Below are 13,711 nucleotides of genomic sequence, written 5' to 3'. Positions count from 1 at the left end.
GTCACAGTGTCTCTCCGCATGAGCCCGTGCCCCGCTCGGCTCCGCGCCCTCGCGCCCACAGCCCCGGCGGCGGCACGACCAGCGGCGGCCAGGAGATCGCGCCGCCCCGCCGGCCCTCTGGTCCCGCTCCGCCGCCTCCGGCCCGCACCGCAGCGGTTCGCGCGGTCTCCTGCACCATGTCGGTGGCCGGGCTCAAGAAGCAGTTCCACAAAGCCACTCAGGTAAGAAGCGTGGCAGGTGCGTCCCGCGCAGTCCGGGGCGAAGCTGCGAAGGGCGCGCTCGGCGCTGGCTGTCCAGCGGCGCAGCTCGGGGACCCCGGCACCGCGCCTCGCCCGCGCCGGCCGCACCCCGCCTCGCCCCCAGCGGCGGCGGCTCCGGGCATCCCCGGGCTGGGCGTCCGCCCTCGGTTCCCCGCCCCCAGCTCGGTGCGCGCTGCCCGCCCGCGGGTCCCGGGCGTCCCGCCTGGTACCGCTGCCCGCCGCCCCCGCACCACCTCACGCTCGCGCTGCGGGAAAGGGACCGCGGCTGCACTGCTGCCGCGGCGCGCAGGTGCCCGGGCGGCGCGGCGGGAGATTATGTAAAGTCGCCTCTTCCCGGGTGACCTTGCGGAGTCGGTGCGCCCGGCTGTCCCGGGATGTGTCGGCACGAGCGGTGGCCGCACTGAGGGTGGCGGCGCGGAGGCCGGCGGTCTGCGCTCCTCTCCCTTCCCCGGTGGTCAGAACCCTCCTTTCCCGCCGCCCGCAGGCTCCAGAGGAATGGGAGGCTGGGGGCTTCCTTTAGGGACCAGCATACATTAACTTTTTCCGGGAGAACTCAGTCGTGAAACTCCTTTGTGGCCAGGGCATGATGAGCACTCTGCGGGTCTTAAATATTTCCCTTGGGTTTTGCAGCCTTAGCTTAACCAAATTGTTGAAGACTTAAAATCATTCTGTATTTTAAATCGTTTTTAATGAACCTTTGACATCTTAGATGTACCCATTTTTCTTTGTGGGGTTAGTACGCTGTGATTGTAATAAAACAAATTAACCTAGATTCTAATAATTAAAATCATTGGACTCGAAGAATTTTACATAGGGACAAATAAGCGAGTACTTATGCTGTGACCTATTTCTTACATAATGTGTGTGATTACTAATTTTTTATCCTTCTGAAATAGGTTCAAATTTACAGGATCTCTAGCTAAGGGTTTTTATGACTTACCTTGAAATGTTTTTCATAATTTAGTGTTAAATATTTTTTTCATTGGTTAGCCTTAATTAATGAGCTTTCTCATAATTTCTCAGAAATAATGAGGTTTTTCCTAGGCTACCACAATGACAGCCCCATTATAAACCACATCCAGAAAAGATGAGGGTTGTGTTTTACAGAACCTTGGTTAACTTAGGGTGACAGATGCAGCATGAAATTCACGTCATGTGTAAAATTCACGTCATGTGTGTGTGTTTGCACACGTGTGCATCATCTTCCTCCCCATAGACTTGTCTTTATAGAATCAATTATATCTGTCAACTTAATTAAGAAAAGTAAGAAACTTTTCTTAATTTAGGTAATTAGGAAAAATATATATAAATCAACTTAGGTAATTAACAAAAGTTCTGGAAAAATGTTTCTTAATGTCATTATTCTTGCTTTTCTATTATAATTGGAGTTTTCTTTGATCACTCCACCAGTCATGTTTGTGAATGTAAGTGCTTTGTTTGTTGATGTAGTTTGGAAGGCTTCAAATAACTGTATGCTTCAAGTTCTTTCACGTTCACAGAACCAAGCATGTGTGCTGCCCAGGAATTCTCTGGCATAACTTCTTCAATATTACTAACCTTTTTGATTTCTCTGCTGGTCACTTCTCTGTAGCATACTTCGACACTGGATTTACCAACATGACATCTTTTTTCCACTTTGATCCTAAAGATTTCTTTTGCAAAGCTTAGTGCCGTCAAAGCAATTAGGAGTCTTGGCTTTGGAGTGGGAAGGGCTAAGGTTTGAATCCTGCCTCTGCTGCATCTGACCTTGAGAGACTTATTTAACTTCTGAATCTGTCCTTGTTAAGTGATGATAATATCCATTTCTCAGGGTTGAGGTGAAGAGATATGAGTGTGTAGGACACACGTAAAAAGTGTCCAATAGATGATAGTTATTGCCATTAAGGATAATTTTATTAGTATAAAATACTATCCGTTATGCTATGGAAGTTACCCAAGCTAGACCTTTTAGTTTTTCCAACTTAAAAAATAGTCAGAGGGCTCCATTTCAGCTAAATCTTGAAGTTCTATGTAGCTCTAAAGTGTAGAAAAAATAATTGGAACTGTGTTAGGAAAGAACTTAAAAGATTGGAGAAGGTAAGCATGTGATGCGATATGGTTTCTATTTATCACACTGAATCCAAATGCAGAATCACTGCATCATTGTCTTCCTTTTACTGAAAAGCCTTTTATTTGAAAAGTGAAGTAGCACGTAGTCTCTTATCCATAGCTTAGTGTAGCACACTCCTAGAAAGCCTAAGGCAGAGCTAACTGTTCTTTGCCTATGTGTATATTTAGAAGAGTATGTAAACCCTGTGTTATGGTTTGCATGTGACAAAAAAATTAAAGAAATAGTCATGTCCTACTTTTGTAGCCATTTATTTCCATGCAGGTCCATGAACCTGACGTAATCCGCAGAGGAAGCTTCAGACCTAGAATTACTTCCTTTTGAGAACTCACTTGCTGGATGATACAGCCTAAGTTTATTTATTTTTTGAGACACAGTTTTGCTGTTGTCACCCAGGCTGGAATGCAATAGCGCCATCTTGGCTCACTGCAACCTCCACCTCCCGGGTTCAAGCAATTCTCCTGCCTCAACCTCCGGAGTAGCTAGGATTACAGGTGCCTACCACCATGCCCAGCAAATTTTTGTATTTTTAGTAGAGACAGGGTTTAGCCATGTTAACCAGGCTGGTCTTGAACTCCTGACCTCAGGTGATCTGCCCTCAGCCTCCCAAAGTGCTGAGATTACATTCGTGAGCCACCACACCCAGCCTGGTTTTATAAGTGGAAGGCGCCTGTTCAGGTAAAAGTTTCTTTCTATGGAATTGAGCTTTTTTTGCTTATGTTAGTAAGGGATGACATTTATGTTAATAAAACAGTATACTTTACTGTTTGAACTTGGAGTTTCTGATTAAATGTGTCACAAATGTTGTCTTATATTAGAATTGTTTATTTCTACCTTGTTACTGACAGTTATTTTCAGTATATTTACAATTTGGAGGTAAAAAAAATGCTTATGCCAAGTAAAACTTATTAGAGGAGAAAATCCTTTCAGCACGAAAATATATAAATATAGCAAAAATTGAACCTCTTATTTTCCATATACTTCATTACTTAATTGCTCATAAAGATATAATTTACTATGTAATTAGCATATTCTTTTTTTTTACTGCAATGAAGGGCAAATGTGTGTTACTCTACTTTTAGTGAGTTTTATTCACATTGAGATTTCATTTTACAAAAGTTATGTCAATTTTTTTTCACTTGTTTTAAACTGGCAGCAGCTTAGGTAAAAATAGCTGTTTCCAATGAATATGAAGCTTCTACAAAATCTGCACTTTAAAAAATTCACTCTATCATGCATATAGTGTATACACATTTTGCTTTATAATAATATGTAAAAGTCTATTATAAAGTAAAATATATTAAGTCATTTTATGAGTGTGCTGGAGCTGCTGTAACAAAGTACTACAAACTGAGTGGTTTCAACAATAGAAATGTATTGTCTCCCACTTCTTGAGACAAGCACACTTGAAGTCTGAGACCCAGGTGCCGGTAGGGCCATGCGCCCTCTGAAGGTATGAGACAGGATCTATTCCAGGCTTTCTTAGCTCTGGTGCTTTGTTGGTTATCTTTGGCCTTCCTTGGCTTGTAGATACGTCACTTGGTCTCTGCCTGCATGCTCACATGGCATTCCCTGCCTGCATGCTCACATGGCATTCTCCCTGTGTCTCTCAGTGTCAAAATTTCCCCATTTTATAAGGACCCCAAGTCATAGAGGATTGAGCAAGCCCATCCCACTCCACTATCACTTCATCTTAAGGAATTATATCTGTAATGCCCCTATTTCCAAGTAAGGTTGTATTCTGAGCTATTGTAATTAGGACTTTAATATGAATTTTGGAGGGGCACAGTTCAATCCATAACAGTCATTATTTGCATAAAAGGATTAATCACAGTATTCTATATTTGATTCAGCATCTAAGAGGACAATTCAGTCTGTAAATAACATATAAATTTCTATTACATTCAAAAAGATACACTTTCTTCTTTTTTAATGAGTTGGTTCGTATATTGCTAAGGTCTGAATGTGTCCCCTAAAATACATATGTTGAAACTTGACTACCAATATGACAGTATTGAGAGATGGGCCTTTAGGAGGTGATTAAGTCACAGGGGCTCTCATGATTAAGTCATGAATGGAATTAGTGCTCTCAAAATAGGTTGAAGGGGTCATTCTGTCCCCTTCCACTGTGTGAGAGTTTAGCAATAAGGGACCATCTTTGAAGCAAAGGGTGGGCCCTCACCAGGCACATGATCTGCTGGTGCCTTCATCTTGGACTTCCTAGCCTCCCAAACTGTATTTATAAGTTACTCATTGTAAGGTGTTTTGTTAGTAGACCGAGACAGAAATATACCTATTATAAACTACGTTTTGTGGTTTTTTAAAATGATTAAATTAATTTGGGTAGGCTGGGTTTCATGATACTGTCTGGTGTGTGCTTATTTGTGACACTTGGATTCCTTAACGGGGAAAATTTCATTATGTTTGTGTTCTGTATCCTTTTGTTTTACCTAATTTCCTCATTCAGAATGCTGTATTTTATATAGATGCTTTGCTTAGGAGACCATTACGTAAATCTTTCATGCATTTGTTGATTTGGTGAGATGTGAAACTTAAAAGTATTGGATTAAATAGTTATGACTTTATCTCAGCGAGATTCTCAGTTTCTTAATTGCCTCTAAGCAGTGAACTCTTGGCTGCCTTTAAAATCTTGGCTGTGGCTTGTTGCTTGACCCAGGATTTCCACACCTGTAGCCTTTCAGATTCTTAGCTGGTGTCTGTAATAGGCTGCTAGGGGCCTATATATTTTATAAAATTATAAGTCATGTTTTGTACATGCATTTTTCTGAGGGAGAATGTCGTTAGCCTATCACCACCTTCTTATATAAATCCCTAATTGCTGTCCCTCCCCTCAAAAAGTAAAAATATGGCAGAGCATGGTGGCTCATGCGTGTAATCCCAGCACTTTGGGAAGCTGGAGCAGGAGGATCCCTTGAGGTCAGGAGTTCAAAACCAGCTTGGCTAGTGTGGCGAAACCTTGTCTCTACTAAAAATACAAAAAGATTAGCCAGATGTGGTGGCAGGTGCCTGAAATCCTAGCAACCCAGGATGCTGAGGCAGGAAAATTGCTTGAACCAGGAGGCAGAGATTGCAGTGAGCTGAGGTACTGCCACTGCACTCCAGCTTGGGCAACAGAGTGAGACTCTATCTCAAGAAAAAAATTGATCATGTCATCAGAAGAAAATGGGTGTTTCTTACAATACCCTCACTCCAACAGTTCTGTTACTGGGCTTTAGGATGCGTAATCAAAATTCAGCCTTCTCTGCATTAATTTTAGCAGCAACCAAATATAAAAAACCTTTCCAGAGGTGTCAGGATTGAATGAAGATAATGCTTGTGAGAGTCCCATGCTTGCATAATAAGGATCAATTTAACCATGTAAAACAAAATGTTATTAATGAGCTTTAAGTCATCGATGTGATGATATGCTGGCTCATGGGCCTGTGGGGATGTGAAAAGAAAGTGGTGACTGAAAATGATTTCCCTCTAGCCTGAGAGTCCTCTTGATTGAAGTTTTTGTTGTTGAAACAAGTTATATTTTTGCAACCTTTTCCCCCCATAGTGATTCTTTAATGTTTTAAATTGAGTTTATATGAATTTTTGTTTCAGTGTACTTGGAAAATTTTAAGGTAGGCTGCAAATCAATTAGAAGTATGCTAGAAAATGGCAAGATTTGGTTGGGGCAAATGGTGACTGCTTTGAGGACAGATGTCATTGTGGAAGGGAGAGGTTTAATATTCAGGGGAGGGGAGCTGAAGCTTGCAGAGCAGATTCCATTCTGCCAAGCCTCTTGTGCTGCATACAGAGTCTCAGGGCGTCAAACAACCCGAGGGCTTTCTTCAGAGGAGTAGCTTGAGGCAGAGGAGAGAGAAGGGCGGGACACACTGACAAATAAATCGTGGGAATTAGGTGAGGAGATGGAGTTTAGGAACTGCTTAAGACTTCAAAGTGGATACCTGGTGGGGCTTTCTAGGGATGAGCAGTCCTTCTGAATTTAAGGCCAGATAGGGAAGATACTAAGTGGGGAAGATGTCAGTGGATTTTTTTTTTGGAGACAGAGTTTTACTCTTGTCCAGGCTGGAGTGCAATGGCACGATCTTGGCTCACCGCAATGTTCGCCTCCCGGGTTCAAGCGATTCTCCTGCCTCAGCCTCCCGAGTATCTGAGATTACAGGCATGTGCCACTACGCCCAGCTAATTTTGCATTTTTAGTAGAGACAGGGTTTCTCCATGTTGGTCAGGCTGGTCTCGAACTCGCGACTTAAGGTGATCTGCCCGCTTTGACCTCCCAAAGTGTTGGGATTACAGGCATGAGCCACCGCACCCAGCCAGAAGTCGGAGTTTTTGGCCTCCCTTTCCCCTTTTTGTTATTTTAATCCTTTGTACCCTTATCTTGTATTCTTTTAGGTAGTGGTCAGTGAGGTGTAGCCACAAGAGGGGACACAGGAGAGGCTCAAGAAAACAAAGTTTATTATACTCACAGGTCTTAGAATGGCAGAATCACTGTATAGGAGAATAGGATGGGGGCACATATTGGGTGGAGGTGATGGCGCTGAGAGCAGGATCAGCTAAGCAGTTGGGAAACAGGTGGGAGTGGAGAGAGCAAGGACTGTGGGCAAATTCCTTTACTAGTGATCTTGGTGCAGTTCACAGGAAAAGGTGGGAGGGGGTTTCATGGGTGCATTTTGGTGCATGTGATGCATTTGCATTGGTGCATTGGTAGGCCATGGTCAGAAGAAGGCAGAGAGGTGAACTTGTGGTGGGGGCCAGCTTTATCACACTTATGCACCTGGTTACTTGGGTGAGGTGTTCACAGTTAGTGTATGTGGAAATGAATGTTGAGACAGTAGGAGACAACATATGCAGCTTTGAAACTTTGTAATACAACCCTTCTCGGTGTTTTTGGTTTAGAATTTCTTTGTTTCCCTAAGCACTTAAGGAGCCCAAGAGCTTAAGAATGATGTACATGGTATCTGATGGATAATAAAGACTAAGAAGAGAGCTATAGTTATACTTATGCCAGTTATAGTTAAAAATGCCATGGTTGTGAGACCCTGCCAAGTCTTTTGCATTGTACCAACAAAATGTTTTCATGCTGTACTAAATCATTAGCTGATGACAAATGCCTCAGGAAATAGCTTCATTATTTTTGAAGGTTTTACATTTAGTACAACTTCTGAATTACAAATATGATGTTGTAGTTACTCTGCCCTAATCTCCCTCCCCCATCCCCTGAGTCAAATTGTAGATGGTATAGATGAATATAGAGAAGCTGTCTGTAATACTTGTGAAGAACCCACAGTTCCATGGAGGTTTGCTTGGATACTTAGGACACTGAAGGACCTCTAGGCAGTGTTTTCTGGCTTTTTTTGAATTATGATATATATAAAAAATAGAAATATCTTTTTTATAGTTGAAACTGACCTTTCCCCATAGATCTAATGGGAATAGTATTATAATGCTAAGAGATACCTCAATATCAAGGTATGTATTAGTCTGTTCTTATGCTGCTAATAAAGACATACCCGAGACTGGGTAATTTATAGAGGAAAGAGGCTTAATTGACTCACAGTTCTGCATGGCTGGGGAGGCCTCAGGAAACTTACAATCATAGTGGAAGGGGGATCAAAAATGACCTTTACGTGATGGCAGCAAGGAGAAGTACAGAGCGAAGTGGGGGAAAAGCCCCTTATAAAACCATCAGATCTCAGGAGAATTCACTCACTATCACAAGAACAGCATGGAGGTACCTACCCCCATGATTCAATTACCTCCTACCAGGTCCCTCCCATGACACATGGGGATTATGGGAACTACAGTTTAAGATGAGATTTGGGTGGTCACATAGCCAAATCATATCACGGAATAATGCTTGAATGAAACATAAAGCAAATAGTCAGCCTGTGCTTTTAAATGTACAGGAAATCGGCTGGGCTCCATAGCTCATGCCTGCAATCCCAGCACTTTGGGAGGCCAAGGCAGGCAGATAACTTGAGGAGTTTGAACCAGCCTGGCCAACATGGCAAAACCCTGTCTCTACTGAAAATACAAAAATTAGCCAGGCCTAGTGGTGCGCATCTGTAATCTTAGCTACTAGGGAGGCTGAGGCAAGAGAATCCCTTGAACCTGGGAGGTAGAGGCTGCAGTGAGCCAGGATCATGCCATTGCACTCCAGCCTGGACAACAGAGCGAGAATGTCTCAAAAAGTACAGAAAATAATGTCCATGGTGAACACTCCCAATAAGGAAAGGAGAGAATGGGAGTCAGGACAGCTATTGTCCATAACAGTGATGGCGTCCTGCAGGGGGAAATTATGAAGTCCCCTGCCCAGCAGCGGAGGAAGTTCCTTGGTTATACAATCTGGCTCTGCAATCTGGGAGGAACTCTTTTGTTCTTATATATATTTGGCCAGATCTAAGAAGGGTGAGAGGAATTGTGCCCTCTTTGGGAACTGCATAACTTTTTCAGCCAACTTCCTGTTTATTTAAATTTGAGGATTGTTTTACAGTCACAGGCTTTTAACTACTCATGGTTGATTTGAGTAATGGAATTTCTTTAGAAACTTAGTAGGCTTCTGGCCATACGCAGTGGCTCGCACCTATAATCCTGGCACTTGGGGAGGCTGAGGTGGGCAGATCACTTGAGGCCAGGAGTTCGACACCACCCTGGCCAACATGGCGAAGCCCCTTCTCTACTAAAACCACAAAAATTAGCCAGACGTAGTGGTGCGTACCTGCAGTTCCAGCTACTCAGGAGGCTGAGGCATGAAAATTTCTTGAACCTTGGAGGCAGAGGTTGCAGTGAGCCAGATTGCAACACTGCACTGCAACCTGGGCAATAGAGCAAGACACTGTCTCAAAAACAAAACAAAAAACAAAAACAGAAAAACTTCAACTTAATAGGCTTCTGATATATGTTTTCTTCTTGTCAGTTTCATTTGTCAATTTCTATGATGGAAATTCTTTTTTAGACCTAATTTTAAACTGGTAGACTTGGCTGTGTCACTCTAAACTTAGTGCTTGGTATTTTGGCTTAACCAAGAAGTCTTAATGGTAATTTGATGCTCAAAGTCCTTTTCATTTATATTTCATATTTCCTGTTATTTGCTTCAGAGAATCAGGATGACCCTGGATGGGTTCTGCCATCTGTAACACATGGTTTTTAAGGTTGCCAAAGGGAAAGAGTATGTTTTAACAAGCATGGGAGATATTCATATGCCAGGCCTGGAAAAGGAATGTAGTAGACAGAATGCTACGACTCTCAGTGACTCTTGAAGCTCTTGCGTAGTCCCCTCCCCTTTGTGTGGGTACAACATTCAATTTGAAAAGATATCATTCCTGAGAGTTTAACTTTATAAGACAAAAGGGAAGGTTAGATGATTGGATTTAATCTAATCCCATGAGTCCTTAAAAAGCAGGATATTTTCTCTGGCTGGTAGTGGAAGGAAAAATCAGAGAGACTGGAAGTGGAGCAGGACTGGACATGCTGTTGTTGCTTTAAAGAGGGAGAGGCCATGTGAGTAGGAATGCAGGCAGCCTCTAGGAGCAGAGATCAGCTCTTGGATGATGGCCAGCAGGGAAAATAGGGACCTTAGACCCACAGCCTTAAAGAATTGGTCTCTGCCAAGAATTTGAGGGGAAGGGAATTCTTCCCCCAAGCTTCCAAATAATAGACCAGTCTAGCCAATGCCTTGATTTTGGCCTTGTGAGGCTCTAAACGGGGAGCTCAGATAAGCTGGCTCTGACTTCTGGTTTATAGAATTATAAGATAATAAATGGGTATTGTTTATGTTTGGTTGGCTGGAACTTGTAACATGGCCCCTCTATGGTACACCCAAGAGAAAAGGAAGAAGGCAAGTGTAGCCTAGCTATGTGCCCAGGATGTAAAAGTGGGTTTTTGGTTAAAAAGCTAGCAGTTTTTGTTATTTCTTGTGTCTGTAATTAATTCATTGTGTATCTGTTTATTAATTTATTTGTGAGCTTGTAAATGTATGTATATGTGCATGTCCATATGCACATACACAACATACATATGTACGTATGAATTTTAAGAATTTTAAATCTAATTTGCTGAATAAGTCTTTTCTTATTACATAAGGCTCAATATGTTCCATGTGACTTTTGAGACAGCATTTCACTCTGTCACCAAGGCTGGAGCATAGTGGCTCGATCACACCTCACTGCAACCTCTATCTCCTGGGCCCAAGCAATCCTCCCACCTCAGCCTCCAGAGTAGCTGGGACTGCAGACATGTGCCACTATACCTGGCCCATATGCCTTATTATATTTTATAGGTTTTTTTTTTTTGTCTACAATGCTTGGCCTTTTTTTTTTTTTTCCCATTCTTGTTGCCCAGGCTAGAGTGCAAATGCACCATCTTGGCTGACAGCAGCCTTTGTATCCTGGGTTCAAGTGATTCTCCTGCCTCAGCCTCCTGAGTAGTTGGGATTACAGGCATGTGCCACCACACCCAGCCAATTTTGTAATTTTAGTAGAGGTGGGGTTTCTCCATGTTGGTCTGGCTGGTCTCGAGCTCCTGACCTCAGGGATCCGCTAGCCTCGGTCTCCCTAAGTACTGGGATTACAGGTGTGAGCCATCGTACCTGGCCTGAGCATTTTGATATTTACATGTTTTTCTTTCATGAGGCACAAGTTTATTTCTGTGGCCCCTGATCAGGTATTTTTTTTTTTTTTTTTTGGCTGATCAGTTTTAAACAGTGGCACTGTTAAGTACTTGCTAGGTAGTACCTTAGCTTGTTAGCTTGGTGGGCTGGTAGAACAGTGACAGCTTCACAAACCTTGGAATGGAGAGACTATAGATCTGCAAAGAAGTTTTTGAATTCTTAGTCTCTGACAATGTGGCAGAGATTTCAGTGAGAGTAGAGGAGTTGACTGTTAACCTTGCATCTGTTTTGTGCTTGGGGAAGGCTGATGCCAACACAGACAGTGAAATGCCCTTACCTAGTACAGGCACGTCAGATGGCTATGTGGTATTTTGAAGTTGTTCATTAAGCTGTTGAGGATTGCAGATTTGTGTAGCACACTTGAATTGTGTTGTGGTGTAAGCAGCAGGGGTGAGGGTGGTCATGGGCCCCGTAGCATGTGGGTCATTTTCTGTGATGTGTTAGCCCTGTGTTCTTTAATGTGATTCATGGATCCTTAGCCCTGAATGGTTTTTTAGGTACGCTGGCTAAAGGAAGTGCCAGACAAAATTTGGAAAGCATGAGGTCTGGAACCCTGAGATATATTTTAGGGACTTGGTGTCAGTAGCACAGCTTGGTCAGGGAGAGAATATTGTGGCCTGGTTTTATGTAAGAGTGGTAAGTAAGCTGAAGGGGAGGTGTCCTGTAGAAGTTGATTACAGGGTGGACACACCTCTCACTTCCGTTGTCATTTTCTGCATGTACTGCTCACTGAGGTGACTCTAATGTGCTTCTTTCTGTTGAGTTAATGTTGTGTACAGTGGCTTGATGGTTGTATTTATACTATTCATTATTTTGCTGGTTAAGTGGCTGCATCTGGGCAAGGAGGACCTACAGACCCTTTGCCATGGCCATTCCACATCATCATCATCTAATTCACTGGCTAAAGGAAATGTTTTCTGGAGATGTTCATTAATACTGTCGTTAAGAGTTTATTGATGAATATTACTATCCTGTTAACCAGAGATCTTCTACTTCTTGTGCTCAACTTTGCACTTGAGTTCTGTCTCCCGTTTCACTTTTTAATTAACAAACATGAAGTTGTTTCTTTTCCATTCTTCTCACCCATTATGCTCTATGTATTTTGGGCCCTTTGAAGTTCATAATTCTAAAATCTTTGGATTTTTCACTCATTTGGCCATTATAGTCATCTTGAATACAGTCCAAATTTTCCAGAGATGTCTATAGTGCTCATCATCCCCGTGTTCTAGACATAGAAAGCTCCTTATTCCTAGCTCTAAGAAAAGCTAGAAAGATGTTTTTCTTTACACGACTTAAGATTTGTTCAACAGATATTTTTGTTATCATTAAGATGCATTTATTTTTGTTTTGTTTTTGAGACAGGGTCTCACTCTGTCGCAGTGGCGTGATCATGGCTCACTGCAACCTCTTCCTCCTAGGCTCAAGCCTCCCTCCTCAGCCTCCCAGGTAGCTGGGACTACAGGCTCACGTCACTACTCCTGGCTAATTTTTGTAGTTTTTTTTAGAGACAGGGTCTTGCTATGTTGCCCAGGCTGGTCTTACACTCCTGGACTCAAGCGATATGCCTGCCTCGGCCTCCCAAAGTGCTGGGATTATAGGCATGAGCCATTGCACCTGGCTAATGTTTAGTTTGTTTTTTACAAGCTCTTTCAGCTACTTTCTGTGTCTGAAGACATAGAGATTTAAAGCATTTTGATACATTTTCACCAAAATATTACCTTACATGAAAGGACATGTCTTAAACAGAAAACTTATCATAAAATCACTATATCAATTGTTTTCCTTAATCGATGACTATTACCTCCTCCACTTTTATGAAGCAGTGAGTTATACTGATATCATGTGATATGTACCAGCTTGCCCTTTGTAATATCTAAATTACCTAAATGCTTAGTGTTGTCACCCCTCCTGCGCCTTCCAAAAAAGGTCAACTGCTCAGAGGTAAATTTGCATTTACTCAGGAATGGGGGTTGCAACCTGGGTAGCAGTCAGAGATTGCACCACCCGAGAGGGGCAAGGGAACTATTTATAAGAACTTATTTAGATTCCATAAGTTGCTTGTCCCATTATTTCATTGGTATATTGAACAAAGAAGTCTTCAATCAGTAGTAGAAGGGTATATTTGTGTTAGTCAGGAAAAACCTTTATATAGAGTGTTTGTAAAGATTAGGACCAGTTTTACTTGTACTGTGTAGTGCTGAAAGCACAGTTGTTTGTGAAGTAATGTTTTCCACAGTTCCTTTTTGGGTGTCCAAGTTCATCAGCAGTTTAACATGCTGTAAGTAGCCCAAGATGGAATTACTGATGTAAAACCTGGAACATTACTAAGCTCATAGTGTCCACTAAAACTGTGTCCGGTGGTTGTTGCTGTGAATGATTCAAGTGAACGTAGGCATTTTCTGTAGGATCTTTCCATGTGATTATGGTGGAATAATTTGACTGTTTCCTAAGTATATCATTCAGTTGTATCTTCTTGACATTTTGTCCATCTGTATTCATGTTTGCTGACTGTATTAGGATTCTCCAGCAAAACAGAACCAATATGATATCTAGATATATGAGAGGAATTTATGATGGGAATTGGCTCATGTGATGATGGAGCCTAAATCCTGCAGTATGCTTTCTACAAGCTGGAGAAGGAGGAAAGCCAGTGATGTAATA

General features: G+C 42.4%; 1 protein-coding gene across 1 annotated transcript in view; it reads left to right on the top strand.

Annotated features, from left to right (window-relative positions):
• Nucleotides 1–13,711, top strand: part of SH3GL2 (SH3 domain containing GRB2 like 2, endophilin A1) — a 215,502-nt gene continuing 201,791 nt past the window's right edge. Inside the window, exon 1 of the mRNA XM_021675320.2 lies at nucleotides 1–221. Within this exon, the coding sequence (XP_021530995.1) occupies nucleotides 177–221 (45 nt within the window). The 5' untranslated portion in view covers nucleotides 1–176. The remainder of the gene's footprint in view (nucleotides 222–13,711) is intronic.

The sequence above is a fragment of the Aotus nancymaae genome, unplaced genomic scaffold (assembly GCF_030222135.1).
Source record: "Aotus nancymaae isolate 86718 unplaced genomic scaffold, 86718_ANA_hifiasm-v0.15.2.pri h1tg000003l, whole genome shotgun sequence".
In the NCBI taxonomy this organism is placed as follows: domain Eukaryota; kingdom Metazoa; phylum Chordata; class Mammalia; order Primates; family Aotidae; genus Aotus; species Aotus nancymaae.
Note: the sequence above shows the minus strand (reverse complement) of the source record. Positions and strands in the feature narration are given on the sequence as shown.